The sequence below is a fragment of the Mastigoproctus giganteus genome, chromosome 8 (assembly GCF_048544385.1).
Source record: "Mastigoproctus giganteus isolate SK-2022 chromosome 8, ASM4854438v1, whole genome shotgun sequence".
NCBI classification, from domain to species: domain Eukaryota; kingdom Metazoa; phylum Arthropoda; class Arachnida; order Uropygi; family Thelyphonidae; genus Mastigoproctus; species Mastigoproctus giganteus.
In genome coordinates this window covers 108,064,751-108,082,829 of record NC_143582.1, presented here as the reverse complement: position 1 = coordinate 108,082,829, position 18,079 = coordinate 108,064,751, and the positions used below count along the sequence as shown (strand labels likewise).

Here is an 18,079-nt window from a genome sequence, read left to right as displayed (position 1 = left end):
TTATCTCAGTCTTTTTTTCACTCAAAAATCTAATGATTTTGTAGTTCAATATTTCCTATTAATTTTCGGCGTGTTCACGAAAATTTTATTATTTTCTTTTAGGGGACCAACGTGCTAACACTTCATGCTGAAGATGGTGATTATGGCAACCAAAGAAACCTTAGCTACTCCTTTGTACAAAGTAAATTTCCTTTAGTTTATTAATTTAATGTAATTTAGATATTAAATGAGTTTCTAATCCCATTTAGGGATCAGAAATTCATTTAACTTAGAAATATAATATTTACATTCTATTTCTTGAGATCTCCACGTATTCTTCAATTGGACGATCAAAACTTAGTTGCCCTCACTCTTAACTTCAGTAATTTTTTTATGAAAACAAAATACAAAGTATTAGAATCTTTGTAACATAATACGGTGCATAGGTTAAAGGTTGAGAAAACAGAAGAAACTTGACGTTAAACTTGAATTTCTGTACATTGTAATGTTCAAGAAATACATGTGAAGAAAGTTTGTTAAAATAAGAAGAGGATCAAAACTCTAAACATACAATAACATGCAAATGTATGGGAGAAAGACTGAATCATAGGGGAAACCAACATTAGCTAATAAGTTGAAAGACAGAACCATCTGTTATCACTCGAAGTGATCAGTCAATGAGAAAACTGGCTGCGCAATCGAGAGGGGAGAATAGCAGTCCATAAGATGAGAACTTGTTTAGAAGACCTGTCTTATATACTCTGACTTCTAATTGTTCTTTGCATGAACACATCAAATAATGATTCCTCTATATAAAAACAACTGGGTTTCCTTTTCACTCTCAGCGTTACTTTTCTTATAAACGGCTACTGGCACTATACAAATCTCTCAAATTTGCTGTACCACTAAATATTGTCCCAAGTTCTGGAGCGTATCCCCAAAAACCAATCTCTCTCGAGCTCCTAGATACTGTTTAAAAGAGGGCAGTCAGGTTAATGAATAACTCATCTCTTACGAAGCCTCTCCAGTCTGTCTTCATAGACCTTCAGTTTCTGCTATATAAAACTTTTTCCATGGATACTTCCATTGGTACTGTCCTGGAATGGCATCTGTTATTCCACTTTATCTTCCAAACCAGCTCGAATACGTAACTCAACCAGTCAACACCCATTTACTGTTCAGCTCCAAATTCCTGGATTAATTTTTCTTCTTCCTCATTTATCCATTCTACTTCTGTTCTTTGGAACAACCTTCTTTCATATGTATTTCCCGATAATTACAATCTACAGAAATTAAAGGCTAATGTCAACAAGTATCTTCTGTCTTCTCAACCTTCAAGCCATGGACCCTACTTGAATACCGTGAAATTGATAAACTGATGTTAAGTATTAAGTTACTTAAATTATTTTACGTAACAGTTTCTGTTGCCATTTACACCTTGATGACTTTATACACAGTTTAATTATTAAGTTTGTACTTTTAATATAATTTAGAGTGCATGTGGTCATGCTTGAAATGGAATGGGATGCCATCATACCACTTCTTTTCATGAAGCCATCTCCTTTTGCAGAGTTTAGAAAGAAAGAAATCCGAGTGATGAGAATAGGGACTGAATCTGTACGTGGAGACAAACCATACTATTAAATATCGACATTCATCAAATTGATTAAGCCTCAACAACATTTTTTCGTCACTTTTTCAAATTCAAGAAATGTACAAGCTATTTTTCTTTTTAATTTAAATTTTCAAAAAACATCCCTGCCCTTTTCATTCCATTCAAGCATTCTGTTGTAAATTTTAACTCCTTTAAGCGCATAAGACCTTGCTCATTGGCCTCCATATTTTAATTTCAGGTACTGAGTGGTCTTCATATTTTAATCTGAACCAGAGAAGTGGAGCACTTACCCTAGCTCGACCAGTTGACGAATTACGTAAAATTTACGATGTAACGGGACCGTTAATACTTGGAGTTCAGGTGGGAACTTTGCTTTGCATTTGATATTCTTTCTTTTTATTTTTTAAGTGTTAACGATTACAACATGACAAAATAATGCTTGAAGTTTTATGTTAATATGTTCCGATCCACCCGAACTCTAGGAAACCATTTTCCATTTAGGGGTTTAATGAATAAATAACCTCTATGTTGAAAAAGTAAATCCTTAATTTGTCCCTGATGTTGATACGTTTTAATCAATAACGAATCCATATCATGCATTTCCCGATAAGGGTGCGTTTTGAGAAAACTATGTACATATTCTGTCCGAGGACACACAGCTTTAATATATCTAATAAATGGGTGTGTTGTTTACAGGCAAAATAAAGTAGCCAAACATTATTATTGTATTGCCTAATGAAAGATTAGGATAGGTGAAATGACAGAGGGTAAAAATAATACTGTCAAGAAAATCCTAACATTTCTTTAATAACAAAAATATATTGTTCGTCAACCAACCACAAAAATATTGAGATAGCCAATCACACTTTTAGCCAAGGAATTTCGTGACATAATAGTTGATAGCCCTTTAACCAGTTAATCTGGTGAAGTTTAATGCTTCAATAGATTGTTCCCAATGGCATGAAATTTCGTGTGACCCTGATTTTACTACATTTTCTCTATCTGGTGAAGTTTAATGCTTCAATAGATTGTTCCCAATGGCATGAAATTTCGTGTGACCCTGATTTTACTACATTTTCTCTATTATGAATATTCTTTGGCTTCATTTGCCTCGAAAAATAATTATTGAGAACTGCTCATGCTACAAATATGTTGTATTTTCACTCTTCAAATGCATTGATACATTATTACCCCATCTTTGCTGCTGCACCAGATTCTTTGGAGTTATCTTCAATTACAGTTTATAAAAATGTATGAAACAATTAATGTACAACATTTGATGCTCTTGATTGACGCTTCTTCTCTCGCTCTGTTGCATTCATTAGCTCTCCTCTCATTTCATTCTTCCCGATAATTTTAGTGATAAGTGGAACCACTGGTTCACGATGGTTTTTCCAGACTAGATTAGTTTCTAACTTTGTGCTGGGATCTGGTTGCTTACTGTTTGGAGTCTTCCCATGCCTTCAGAAGTCCATTGGTATTTCACGTGTACCAGGAATTCCAGCGCGAATTTTCAGTTTAGCAATTTGTTGGAAATTTTTACGTCTTTACAGTAGTCAAGTTGCAATTACCAATATGACCGACGTGCTAGTTGAATATTCCGAAGTATTTCTTGGATTTTGCTTTGATTCTGTGTAGTCCCAAAATGAGTTCAGTAGAAGTACTCCCACCACCACTGCCAGCCGTGTGTTTAGTGTACACCGTTATCACACTGGGGTGTGATAACAGTGTACTCTGAATCCTCATTACTGGAAAGCCAAAATCGGTTTTCTCTACGTCGGTATTTTATAAAAACAATCTTTTCATCATACCAACCGATTTCAATTTCACTGTGCTCAATGTCCCATATTTGACTCAGTTTTTGTAACAGTTCTCTTTATTCAAAAATTCTTTCACCACGTTACTCACTGGACTTCAGAAAATGCATTTACTCACTACTAAATTCATAATTTGGTAATTCATCGCAACTTTCACAGCCACAGCACATGTTGACTATTGATATGAACTCCATGCGCAATATTTTTTACTTGATTTATCACACTATGCATTTAAAAAGATGAAAAAAACAATGATGATGTAGTAACCTGCTTGTCTTTTCGGTAGTGTATAAAAAAATATATGGCAACGCGTAACAGAGGGTAGGTAATATATGAGAGACCAGATATCCTCTTTGAACTGGGTCGTTTCTTTACACATGATTAAAATAAAAGAAATGAGTACTCAGTTGTCCATAAGCAGTAACAGGAAAGCGCATGTAATAACTATTTAAACCATGATTTTGGAATCCAAGGAAATATTTAATTTCTTATAAAAGCTTGGAAGTAGCGAGTAACAATCAAACAGCAAGCATGTTATACACATTGTTTTATGTTCTTAATTAATAATCATGTTAGAATTAATGATCGTAAATAAGTTCGAAATAGATTAAAATTTTTAAATGTGAAATAATTATCTGAGTACTGAATAGGATCGTGAAACGGACTTAGGAAATTCTTCCTGTTTGTGACGCGATGCGAATCCAGACTTCTCCGAGGCCACTGAAATAAGTACTAACCCACAGTTAAATAAAGTGGCCTTATTTTGGTACAGGTGACTTACATGCTTTTATTGCCAAGAACTGTAATGATTTTTAAGCTGAGTTTGCTACTAATATTTACAAAAAAAAAAAAAAAAATGACACTACTTTAGGTAGCTCTAAGGTTTGCAGCAACTTGTTTTTAAGCATATTAAGTTGTAGAAAACACACTAGGTTTTGGAAACAATGTATATAAAAGATGCTTTTACAACAGAGACTCTTAATTTAATCTTAAGACACAAAACACAGTTAACCCTATCACATACACTTAAGGATTAAATAACATTTGTTATGGTGGACTTCTGGAATTCGTAATGATGGGCTCTTTTTAAAGAGCAGTAGCAATACAACGCTGTCACCAATTAAGTTTCAATTTCTGTTCGATAACGCCAGCTATCCTTTATGGAGAATTATTTTTTTTGCAAATTCAACTAAATCAGGAGGCAAACAATAGGTTTGTAATTTTGCTACTGAGAACAGTACCATGGTATCAGGCATGGTGTAAAACGACATCTTCCCCCTTAAGCGACTGAACAAGGTTTAAAATTTGTCTTGTAAGTCTTACTCTTCAAGGTCAAAGCTCCTCAGTTAATTGGATTGGATCGGATTACTGTTGATTATTGCTTTTAAATATTTGATTTATTTAGATATTGTTGGATTATTTTGTTATAGGTTTTCCTGTAACGGTTTGATTTTTATAATATTATAGATATCATTTTTTAAAGTTAATTTTCATTTATATTTAGCCAATTTTATAATGGTAGTTACGAGATCTGCCTTAAACACGTCACAGGGTATCGTTACTCACACGGAAGTAGCCGATGGCGATTTACGGGCGAATCATGATTTAATCCGTTGCGGAACCTGTGGAATGTTTTCCAAGGTCGACCTGGTGACTAATCCTACCTCACCTGGGGATTCTTTTCTTTGGGATCGATGTAAGGAGTGCACCGATGGAACAATTTGAGTCACTGAAAAAACGGGTGCTTGCCCTCGAGAATAATACATCTGGGAGCTCGTCAGGGACTCCAGCAATCTACCAAGTGACGCACTCCGGATTCGGGCCTCAAAACAGAAAAATCAAGTGCAAACTACTCTGGTTAAAAAGGACTTTGTTTTACTAGGAGACTCCATTGTCAGGGAATATTTTTTGTAATAAGGATAGATGGAGTAGAACCAAGGTATATCTGCCGGGAGCAACTATTAATGATGTCACCAACAGATTGTCAGATTTTAAGGGGAGTAAAGAGAATATTATTATTCATGTGGGGACAAATGACATTAAACGTACACGATCTGACGATTTGTTGGCAAAATACAGGACCACGCTGAGCAAATGCCGCGAGCTAGGCCACAAAGTCTATGTGTCTGCAATTCTGCCCAGACACAATAGGAGGGATTATATGTTAAAAGCCTTGTGGATTAACTCAAGACTTGAAGGACTCTGCAAGGCTTTTGGGGGGAAATTTCTATCAACTTGGCCCACACTTGTAGGTAGAAGGAATTTGTTTTGTAGAGACGGGGTACACTTAAACAAAGGTGGTGCAAACGTTTTTGCTAGTATTATTGAGGATACCTTAAAGGTTCACGGAAACTGCTAGTTAGGGGGGATGTGGTTAATACTGACACGCGTTTATCTGATAATATTGGTCAAAGTAACTCTTGCACATACCTCAAGAGTTCTTATCTGTTACCCCAACTGGACATATTATCTAGATGTTCTGGGGGCAGAAACTTCAAGTGAGCGGGTAGCTAATGCCAGGGAAGAGAGCCTAATAAACTTCAAGAGTTGTGTTAGGGTTGTTAAATATACAAGAACAGTAAGTCTTAATTGTTTATATAGCAATGTTAGAATTGTCGTCAATAAAATGAGCGAATTCGAACTGCTGGTTAAAACAAGTAACGCGACCCCGGAAATTGGGGATGATGAGTTTCAGTACGGCTTGTATAATGTATTTAGGAAGGATAGGGTAGATAGAAGGGGTGGTGGGGTAATGCTTCTTATCAGAAGCAGCCTGAGTGCGACGATAGCTTTCCCGGATTCAGAAGTTTCACATGCTAGTACAGAATCTATATGGTGTGAGATAGGTGGAAACAAAGGTATAATGCGAGTAGGAGTAATCTACAGACCAGGTGATTGTGAAGATTATGACGAAAGCCTCTATATGCAAATGGAATGGGCAAGTAAGCTTCAATGTCTTATGGGTGATTTCAATTTGCGTCTAATTGATTGGAGTAAATGGAAAGGAAACTCGAAATTTTTAAATCAACTAGATGACTGTTATTTGTATCAGCATGTCAGGGAAAGTACTAGAGAAAAGAATATCCTAGACCTCATCATCACCCATGAATCAGATTACATAACAGGGCTGACAGTAGAGGAACCAGTAGCAGGAAGTGATCACGGATTTCTACAGTGGATGAAGATGAGAGAGGTAGCAGTAGTAAAAGGCAAAGGAATGGGTTTTATTTCAGAAAAGGTAATTACGATGCCTTTAGGTACTAGATGGCCTCTATTAACTGGATAGATATCGCGCAGATAATGAATACAATTGAACTGTGATATGGTTTTAAAACACTAATCACAGATGCCCTGAATGCGTATTTACCATTAAAAAAATACTCCACGAGGAGGGTTCCAAGTTGGATGAATAGTGAAGTTGCTACTTTACTTGAGCAGAAAAAGGTGGCATGGAAAGGTTACAGAGCAATAAAAAGTACTGAAGCCTATAACAGCTACAAGATGATCTGTAATAGAGCCACAGAAAAGGTTCGACAGGCAAAGGCAGTTTATGAGAAAACGCTAGCAAACAAAGCAAAGAGGTGGGGGATAAGGAATACTTCACATATATAAATGCCAAGAAGAGCAGGACAAACCAGATCGGACCTTTACGTAAGGGAAAGGGGATAGTATTAAATACACCAGCTGCCGTTGCAGTTGAACTCAACAGTTATTTTGCATCGATATTTACAAATGAAAAACCTTTTGTGGCAATGGGGAATTGTGGGAGCGAAGTTGAAAAATATGTAATTAATGATATTGAAATTTCGCAAGATCATTCAATGAAAACTTTCGAGCCTACAGGACAGTAAGGCTCCTGGAGTTGATGGAATATACCCTATAATCTTAAGGGAGGCGGCAAGTGAGTGCATTGAACTATTGAGGCTAATTATGCGAGCATCACTAGACTCTGGGGAGATTCCCTTGGATTGGAAAAGTGCCAATATATCTCCCATACATAAGGGTGGCTCTAAGAGTGAAGTGGAAATTATCGACCTGTCAGTCTGATTTCAACGGTAAGGAAAATCATGGAGGCAATGATCAAGGGTGGAATTCAGGATCATTGGGATAGAATTGAAATTCTCAAGGATACTCAGCATGGCTTTGTATAGGGAAAATTATGTTTAACAAATTTGGTTCGCTATTTTGAAAGGGTCACTCACGAGCTGGATTTAGGGAATAATTTCGACATTGTCTATTTATATTTCAGCAAATCTTTTGACTCAGTCCCACATGAGCGGTTGCTTTAAGCTGGGACAGGTTGGAATCACTGGGAAAATCCTTAGAGGGATAGCAGGATAGCTTCAGGGCAAGAGGCAGAGGGTTGCGATAAATGGCTTTTCCTCAAATTGGGTTGATGTAAGAAGTGGGGTTCCCCAAGGATCAGTATTAGGAACACTGTTGTTTTTAATTTTCATAAACGACATCGATGAAGGGATAGAGGGCGTGATGTCTAAATTTGCAGATGATGTTAAAATTCATAGACTAGTTAATGATCACTGTCAAGCTAACGTCCTTCAGAGAAACCTAGATAGTCTTCAGGTATGGGTCAGAAAAATGGCAGCTATGCTTTAATCCAACAAAGTGTAAGGTATTACACCTGGGAAACAGTAATCCCAAAATAACTTATTCACTTGGTGGAGTTCAACTAAACCAAGTACTGGAGGAAAGGGACTTGGGTGTTACGATACGGTCAGACATGAAATTGTCTGAACATTTTAAACAGGTTGCAAGGAAGGCCCATGGTGCCCTATCGACGATCTATCGAAGTTTTGCAAGTAGAGATAGGGACGTGATAATCCCATTATATAAGGCTTTTGTTAGACCACACAAAAGTATACAGTACACAGTATACACACTTTTTGTGTGTACTGTGTATGGAGACTGCACCTAAAGAAAGACATCGAGCTTCTTGAAAGAGTGCAAAGACGGGTAACCCGCCTAGTGAGATCGGCAAAAGGGCGTCCTTATGAAGAAAGACTTCGAATATGTGGGTTGCAGAGTTTGGAAACTAGACACCTTAGACGAGATTTGAGTGAGGTGTTTAAGGCTGTGAGAGGCATCAGTAAAATGAATGAGGACGAAATTTTCAAGATTATATATGATGCTAGAACTAGGGGACATAAATTCGAGTTACGGGGGGAATTGTTTAGATTGGACTGCAGGAAGTTTTATTTTAGCCAGTGAATTATAAATTACTGGAATAAGTTGCCTACGTGGGTGGTAAAGGCTGACAGTTTGGCGAAATTCAAAGGTCATCTGGATAGTACCTTCGGGTGAGGGAAACGCATAGGATGATAGGTTTAATTTCCTTTTCTTTTATTAATTATTATTATTTTATTCGGTTTTTTTTTTGGCTGGTGCAGCATAAGCAATTGGCTTTCTTGCACCATGCTGCCAATACTAATACTAATTGTTAAGGGGCCAGAGTTTTCTACTAAAATCACCCAACTCAACTTCGCTTGAAAAGGCCTTAAGTTTTCGCTCGCCTTCCACGTGATTTGAACGCGAACCTTTCTAACCACATGAGAGGTAAGAAATTCAGTGTGCATGATAGCCTCAATAAAATAGCGAAATATATTAGAAACCCTTGAGTCACGATGCACGAAATCGCCTAGTTACAAGATTCTGCAGTGATTAGTGTTCACCAGTGGTAATATTCTATCTGCGCAAGTTGTTTTTTACAGTGCTTCGCTTGCTATACATTTGATAGAAGAAACTAAGATAAAGAGACACGCACAGAGTTGTTTTAATTTTGAAGTTCACTAATTTTTTTTTAATATTTTTTATAGGCAACAGAAATAGTGACTGCGGAGATACCTGGCCCGGTAATGTCAACCACGGCAGAAATAGCAGTTGTTCTTGTTAACACGGAAAATCGGCCGCCACATTTCTTGAGAGATCGATATGTCGGCATGGTGGACGAAAATAGCCCGCAATTGACAGCAGTTAAATGGAAGGGAGAAACACTTCCCAAGGTTGTCGACGAAGACCAGGTAATTATATAAACATATAATTATAGGTTCTTCATCATTATATTATTACTTTTTAAAATTTTTTTGAGTCACACTGAATGATTTCACGTGATGTCACGGACAAGGTGAACCCAGTTCATTTACTCTTTGAATTTCATGCCATTCATTAGTAAAATTATATAGGAAATTACCAAGAAAAAACAGCAACTGTATCTATTCGTTTGCAATATATATTTTTTGTTAGTAACTTGATTTATTTTAACGAAATTCAGAAGGTGGTATGCCGGCTAGTTTTGATCAGAAAATTCACTTAACCTCTGCACCAGTGTTTCTCCAACTTTTTCGTAACGCGCACTCAAATTTTGAACTGGAATATGATAATTTTCATTTTTAACTGAAGTTACTGTTTTTGGAGCATAGTTTACCTTGGTTGTAGCGCATCAGTATTGGTTGGGTACTGTGAACTGCGTTTGTTCGTGTTTATGCGTGTGTTCACGGACTGGTCTTTATTTTCGTGGGCTGATAAAACCTGCAATAATTGACTTGAAAATTTCTAACCCCTCCACCCGAGATTAGCTATAAATATATGTTATTTTTAAAATAGTTTATAAACTTTTTTATTATTTCAGAATAATTTGAACATAGGAAATATACCATGCATCTTAAGTTGAAGCATTGAAATTGCCAGGTGGCATGCAAAATATGAAAATACTGCAGAATACACCTGTTCAAGAAGCTTTTTGGACAAAAAATCCACCGACGATAAACATCATAGAAAATTGTAAAGACGTTTTAAGTGGGATCAGCACAGAGTATAATAAAATCTGATAGACCTTTTTATCTCAAAGATTTCTGCCAATTTGGAACTTCTAATTGAGAATTTCGAGAGAAGTTCGAAAAATTTCAATGAAATAGAAGTTTGGATCTTAAATACCTAAAATAAGCTTAAATTGCTACAAAGTTTGAATGAGGACAACCCAGATAGAAGACTATAGTTTGCCGAACAGCTGTAGTCATGAGAGTAACAAACTCAGATATTTAGTAGTGGCAAATGATGCCAAGTAAAAAAAAAAAAAAAAACCCTTCCCACATCATCTCTTGGTGCCCTTCAACAGTTTTAGTTCTTCCTAGAACTTATTAAAACTACCCACTTCCACCACAACAGATGGAAGTTTGTTCCAACAATCAACTACTCGGTGGCTGAAAGCAAACTATCTGTCCTGCAATTTGAATTCCCATTCTTCTTCAATTTGAATTTATGCACTTTCAGGCATGTAGTCTGAGCAAGAGGAAGGACGCCATCAGCAGTGAGCTTGATCAAACCATTTAAAGCCTTAAACGCCTCATTTAGAATATCTCGTGTCTGGAAACTAGGTGCCTAGTCTCCAGACGCTGCAATTTGCAGAACTGAAACCTTTCTTGATAAATGCACCCTTTTGTTTCCTTCACCAATTCTCTGCACCTGTTCCAGCAGATACACATTCTTCGTAAAATGAGTCCTGATCTGTATGCAGTATACTCCAGATGCGGCCTGACCATTACCTTATACGAAGGCATAATTTCCTCCTAATCCTGACAAAATTCCTATATATCGTTGACAAACCCCTATATATCGTTGACAAACCCTATGAGCTGCCCACGCAGCCTGTCTGCACTACTATTTAGAGAACTTCCTGACTGACTGCGCAATTACGCCCAGGCCCTTTTCATTTTCCTTTATCCTGATTATAGTACATACAGTTGGTTGACTAATTGGAGATTATTGCCACCAATGACCAGTATCTTGATATTTCCATTTATCAGTCCATCTGCCTAATTTTTCTAGATCTTGTTGCAGTAGCTTAACATACCTTGATTACTGCCATTGCCTGATATGCCTTCATCAATATCACTAATCAATATAAAAAAAAAAAAAAACAATGGGCCACTCAGCACTGAAATCTGGGCGATCCTAATAATAACAATTAGTCTACGAAGAGCAGTGTCCATTAATAACCACTCTATTTTCTCACACTCAATCACCCCTTTATCCATAGCAATAACTTTCCCTTAATTCGACACTGTTCCAATTTGTATAACAGGCTTATATGTGCAATAATATCAGAAGTTTTTTCTGATATCTAAGTATATGATGTCAAAATTATTTTTTGCATCCATTCACTTCGTTACTGTGTCATGATATACAGTGAGAATGTCAGACAAGATTACCCCCTTGATAATATCATGCTGTGATTGTATTCTTCTCTATATTACTTGTTTAATATGTCTGTAATTACTCGGCATCCTTTAATCCCCTTTTGTGAACTAGAGATACAATAGCAAGTCTCCAGTACACATTAATCTCTTCTGAATCCAAGGATGCCCTCATAATTATGGCTAATGATTTGCTTACCTCTTTTGCTTTGGTTCCTTAATATAACTGGATAGATCCCATCCACTTCAGGTACTTTTTTTTACGTTTAGCTTTGGCAATTTCTCCTCTACTTTCCCTTAGTTATAGAAAAATCATTCATCTTCCTTTTAGAATTTGAGACATATACGACATCCCCATCCCTAAAAATTGTTCATCTGTGAATGTAGACGTAAAATACCTATCAGTTTTTCAGCAACCTGAGCAGGATCATCGACATCAAGTGGACCAATGTGATTTCCTTCCTTCTACTAATTAATATAATATAAGTTAATATAAGTAAAGAAGTCTTTGCTGCTTTACTTTGCTAGAGACTTTTTATAATCTGCCTTCGCTTGCCCAGCATTCTTGGTGATTTGATTACAGACTAGTTTATATCTATCATAGACTTCTGTATCACCCGATAATTTATATGCATACCTTTCATTTTTCTTCTCTGCCACAAGTCTCGTCAGTCCATCTGACATCCATTTAGGTCTAATTCTTGAACAGTATTTCTTAGTTTATGAAAGCCAGTATCTTCTTCAATTACTTCCCTGAATGCTTAACATTTAGAACTGTCTGAGACCACAGTAGTCACTTTTACGAAAGTACTCCCCTTAACCATTGATGGTAGTTACTTCTTTAAGTAAATTCCCCATCAGAACACAGTGATCACTGCCACTTAGTAAATATTTTATCTTCAGACTTTTAATGCATGAAGAATCGCTGTTGGTAATCAGATGATCACTACTTTTTCTTGTTGCTTCTCTAACATCCTGCTTTAGAAAACAGTCATACAATCGATCCAAAAATGTCTTGTGTGTGACCAACCCACAAGTTCCAGTCAATATCTGGAAAGTTAAAATCCCCCATTAAAAAGACATTCTGATTCACTCTATTTCTCTGTACAGTTATTTGTTGTACTCATTCGTTATATCACGCCAACTTGACTCGTACTGTGTTAGATTTAATATGCTTCTTGACTAAGGGCATAACCCCTCCTCTCCTTTCTGTACACATTGTACTCGCCATATTCAAATTTAGTATCCTTTATGTCCGAGTGGCATCACGTCTCCGATATTCCCCTTCTTATTCTAATCACGTATTTGCTTGTTCAACGTGGACCACAAGCAGGACTTTAAATCGCAGACTGGTTGCTTTTGTGGCTACCGCATGTTCTAGTAGCAGCAGTGTACGAATCACTTTCACCTGTGCTTGCGGCTGTCGTTAATCTATTAGTTGTGTATCTCCCACCAAGTTAGTAGTTTTTTGACCCACGTAACAATGCCTCGATAACATCAGCAAATATTCTTGCACCCCTTCTATTTAAGCGTATTACATCCCCGTAAAATCAGTCTCTCCTGTTAACAATGATTTGTAGATGATTCCGCATTTAAACTAAATGGAAATGTTCATCACCACAATTGCTTGTTATTCCTTAGCAATCCCATTTATCCTTAAACAAGGATTTAAAAGCCCCAGGCTTGTTAGTCTTAACTGGAATTTGGACTAGAGGTGTTGTCGTACCGTCAAGGGAAATGTGATATGAGAAAGTTACATTCGACAGCTAAAAGACAATAATTGTATTAATTCAATATCAGAAATTGCCTTAGATTTAATATACTTTTAACTAAGGTCATAAGCCCTCCTGTCCTTTCTGTCACTTGCTACAACCTGCATATCTCCGCGCATAATAGCCGTAAACGCTAATGCGCCAATAAAATCATAATTAATCAATCAATCAATCAACCAACTTGCATAAATGCTGTTTGGAGCAATTGAATCCATCAGCCCACAATGCAAAAATTACCCACGGATTTTTAGACGAAAAGTTCCCAGGTAGATGGATCAGACAGCGGTATTCCATGTAAATAACAACACCATGTTTAAAATGGTGTTGTTATTTACTGCGAAACATGTTTCCTTACTTACGGACCAACCTACATTTACTTGTATCTGTTGTTAGTTCACAAACTTCATAAATCGGAAAATAAAATATTTTGTTCAACGCAGTGTCCTTCTTACAAGTTTATAAGTGGTTATTTTTCCCTAATAATGTAAATTATGCATTCTGTGGTCAGTAATTTACCCTCCCCCCAAGTCCCAGTTAGAAAATCGTGCCGGGATAAAAATGTACATTTGCATGTATATTTCTTAACATTGCAGTTAACGCTCGTGTATTTATTGCAACATTTTCATGAGGTTTAAGTTTTCTCATAGAAAGGATTCTTTGATGAAACTAAACATGGGCCAACTGCAGCTGCTGTATAAATTGTATTTGTGTTCACGATTTAAGCCAAAATCGTTCCAAATATGCAGTACAAATTGTCACGAAATAAAATTGAGTACAAGTTCTCAATTTTATTTCATGAATGTGATAACAAACTAACTATAGAGGGCTTGCTTAACCAAATGTTCATATATTTATTTAAACATATTCATGAGGTTTAAGTTTTCGACACTTGTTTTCTTATATTTTGTGCCAACAAATACATTTAAGGTCTTGAATTTTTAGGTTTACTTTCTTTTTCATCATAGGGCAAAAATGGAAGCTTTGAACTGGTGTTGGATGGAGATGGTGGAACTTTTAATGTGCAACCTTCACGTGGATTGAATGAATTGGTTTTTGCCTTATTGGTGAACGACTCTAGTAAACTGGATTACGAGAAATACGATATAAAGTACATGGAATTTAAGGTAGGTGTTATTTAATCTTTTTCTTCATGATCTTTGTGAAAAGTTTATTCTTCGAGTATGGCTAACAGCAAATGTTATTTATAATGTTCATTAACAGGAAGAAAGTTTATCTCATACCCGGCGTACCACCAAGTAAAATAAACTTTAGGTGTAATAAAATTAAATAACATATTAAACTTATGAGTCAACTCTTATTTGATATCAGCATACGTTCTAAAATATCATTCGGTACAGTTTACTTTTCAAATATATTAAATGAATATATTACTGGTCTCAGTAATTCTAGTGAATAGTTAATCAAAAAAATAACAATAAATCAACAACGGCAATAATTTTGGTATTAATGCCTAAATTGTATTTGGTTTCATTATTAGCAACGCCTTTCCATAGAATGCATTATTTTATAAAACTTCTTTCTAGACAATACTTTCAATTTGATTGAAAGTATTGTCTAACATTCAAGATTCATTCATTAAAAATTTGGAATGAATTCTTGCTCTTGAAAATTCCGTGGCTTCCCAAAACTGCACATGTTTTTCTAGCTTCATTGACCGTTGAGGGACGAATTAAAATTGTATTCTGTTATGAGTCATGCATTATTTATAAGCATTTGAAATATTCATATACTTCATGGTCTTCCCTGCCACAGAAGTCAAACTGACTGGCCTATAATTACCTCTCCTTTTAGCTACCACCTTTTTCTAATGAATAATTAAGGTAATCCGATAATAAATAATCGAATCGTGTATAATTTTAAAAGTTTGGAATTTTAGTTTACCCTTCAAGCAAAAATTACATCTTGTGGGAATCTTTATTTCAAATTCTGTTTACAAATATTTTTGAAGTCCGATCGTTGCATACACACCAACACACCATTATTCCTGTTCTGCTTCTTGATCAAAAAAACGCCCTAAAGATAATCTTCGCGGGGCTATCAATTTTCCTCTTGAGTACTGTTTCCCTCCTCCTCTGAGTTCTGATTTCTAATTCAGTTGTTTGAGTTTTCTTTACGACGTCAATTGCATCAACTATACTGTATTTAGATGAGATCAGGAATATGGAACCTTAAAATGTGTATCACGACCTTCAATATCTATTAGTTATTTTGACATTTGATTTTAGCTGTTGAGCCGTGGTGCAGGAGGTTCTCCAGAATGTAGTTTCGGAAACTAAGCGCACTGTTCTTCTGCCTATGACACGTTGAACAGTTCTAAAAATGCTTCCAGTATTTGTTCCCGTGAAAACAAAGGTATTGAAAAAGTCCTTTTTCCACCCTCAGAATCTTCAACTTTGTGAGCTTAAACGCAGCTTGGGGACTGACTGAATTTATAGCGTTTGATTTTTATATCAGGGAACATCGTTATTTTTGCATAGTGAGCTGCTTCTCTGATATCGGGATGCGTTGAAGAGGGGCATAGATTCTTTACTGTTTATTTTTGACAAATATTTTTTTAGGAATTTTCACATTCCTGTATAAAAATCTTTGCTTTTCCAACGGAGCAGAGACGTTATAACAGGAAAATAATATCTTCCATGGCATTGAATGGTGTATTGCTGGTGGAAGTGTTTATGCAATAAATAAATACTCCGTCGATCACTTTCGATTAAAAATTTGGAGGTGATATCTACTGTTTCAGATTGCACGTCTATAGAGGAGAAGTTTTCATCAATAATTTTTCTCTCCAATAGGATGAACGAAGCCAAAACAACCTGAATGAGTGGACCGAGGGAAGATTTTTTTCCTCTGCTTCCTGTACACGGGAGCATTAGAGATTTTTCTATGGTATCCTTACCATAGAAATGTCTCTAATAATTATAACACTGTCCTGCATCAGTGACAAGAATTATCACTGATGCAGGCTATCAGTTTTTCTACCACCTGACACTGCCTGGATATCATCAGAGAAATATCCTTGCATCCCTTTTTTTAAAGTGTGTTTCTCCTGTTAAGAACTACAGACCACGCCGCGAAAAATTCTACACCACGAGCTTTGCAGTCTCTCTAGGGCCGAATTGAATAACAAAGCTCTCAACATGTATTCGTCCGTATCATGTCTGGGTAGGATTACAGGCACTTTCAAATTTAATTCCAACTTGCGACTTTTCCCCAACATTGCCCTGTAGGTGTTAAGTACTCCTTAGATCTCCTACTCCAAAATGTATAACAATATCATCTGTCGTGCCCTTAAAAGATATCTGCTCAACGACATCGTAAACTTTTGTCCCTGCCTGACACACCCCGGTCCTATTTCACATAACCTTTTGCACAACATATTTCTGTTTCCTTGACAATATGATCACCAACAATAACTGCCTCCTGTGGGACTGCATCAGGCAACACAACAGTAATCCCCAAGGCATTCTGCCTTGAGGATTACTGTTGTGTTGCCTGATGCAGAGGTGTAAGTTTTAGCATTGAGTTGGGCAGCTGAGAGCTTAATGAGGTCCATTGTAATTTCTTCGAGCGCATTCACCTTTGTTCTTAAAGCTCTCAAAAATGCCCATCAAAATGCAGAGTTCGCGCTTAACTTCCTCATACTCGAAGTTTTAATTAATTCATCCTTTTTTTTTTTTTTTTTTTTGCTTGTTGAATTCGCGTGGTCAGTGTCCGATAATGCTTTGGTATTCTTGTTGAAATTAATAATTGTAAACTCATGTGATTTTGTGGAGTATTTTTATTTTTTAAATAAAACCACAAGCACGAGAGGTATTAGGACCAATTGTACTTAGTATCGTGCATAAGTTGAGAAGTCGAAAAAAAAAAAATACTGTACTTGTGGACTTAGATTTCTGTAGATCGCACTTTTCAGGAAATACATATGATGGGAAGTTGTTCCAGAAAACGGAAGTTAAGGGAATAAATGAGAAGAAGAAAAGTTGTTTCTGTGAGTTTGAAGTTAGATAAGAAAAGGATGCTGACTTATAAGATGAAGCTGAAATTATCAAGCCAATTCAGAACAGTGCCCACGGAAGTATCTGCAGAAAAGGCATGCAGCAGAAAACATCTATGAGACAACGTGGAGAGCCTCTGTTAGAGATGAGTCATTAGTTAGCGTAACTGCCTCTTTTGAATGGAATCTAGAAGCCTAAGAGATCTTTTGGCGGCACTGCCCCAGATGTGAGAACAATATTTTATGGTAGCGTGGATTTCGATTTGTGCAGAGGTGAGCAGTTTGGAAGAGAAGTAACGTGCCGAGAGTTAAAAGAGAAAATACAGTTTTTTTATGTGCAGAGCAAGTAATATTTGTGATGTACTTATGCCGAGAGAGAGATTACAAGTCAGGATAATCCCTAATAGAGATGTATAATCTTGTCTAGAAATCTGTGTCATCGGAGATAAGCATAGGAGCAGGAGAATCCTTTTGGCGAGATAAAAGACAGACAGAAAGACTGGAATTTATTAAGTTATCTTTTGCCCACTGGAGAATTACTTGGAGATCAGCATTTCAGGAACTGGTAGTGGATATTCGAGAAGTTCAAGCTGTTTGTCAGGGTAAGGTTTCTCAAACTGGAAGGAATGCAATGTGCTATCATTAGCAACACTGGTTAGGATTTCTGGTAAATG

General features: G+C 36.5%; 1 protein-coding gene across 1 annotated transcript in view; it reads left to right on the top strand.

Annotated features, from left to right (window-relative positions):
- Cad86C (Cadherin 86C) overlaps positions 1–18,079 on the top strand; it is a 180,024-nt gene that overhangs the window by 132,420 nt on the left and 29,525 nt on the right. The window contains exons 10-13 of the mRNA XM_090380309.1: positions 103–181; positions 1,833–1,954; positions 9,243–9,446; positions 14,356–14,514. Of these exons, the coding sequence (XP_090236435.1) occupies positions 103–181; positions 1,833–1,954; positions 9,243–9,446; positions 14,356–14,514 (564 nt within the window). The remainder of the gene's footprint in view (positions 1–102; positions 182–1,832; positions 1,955–9,242; positions 9,447–14,355; positions 14,515–18,079) is intronic.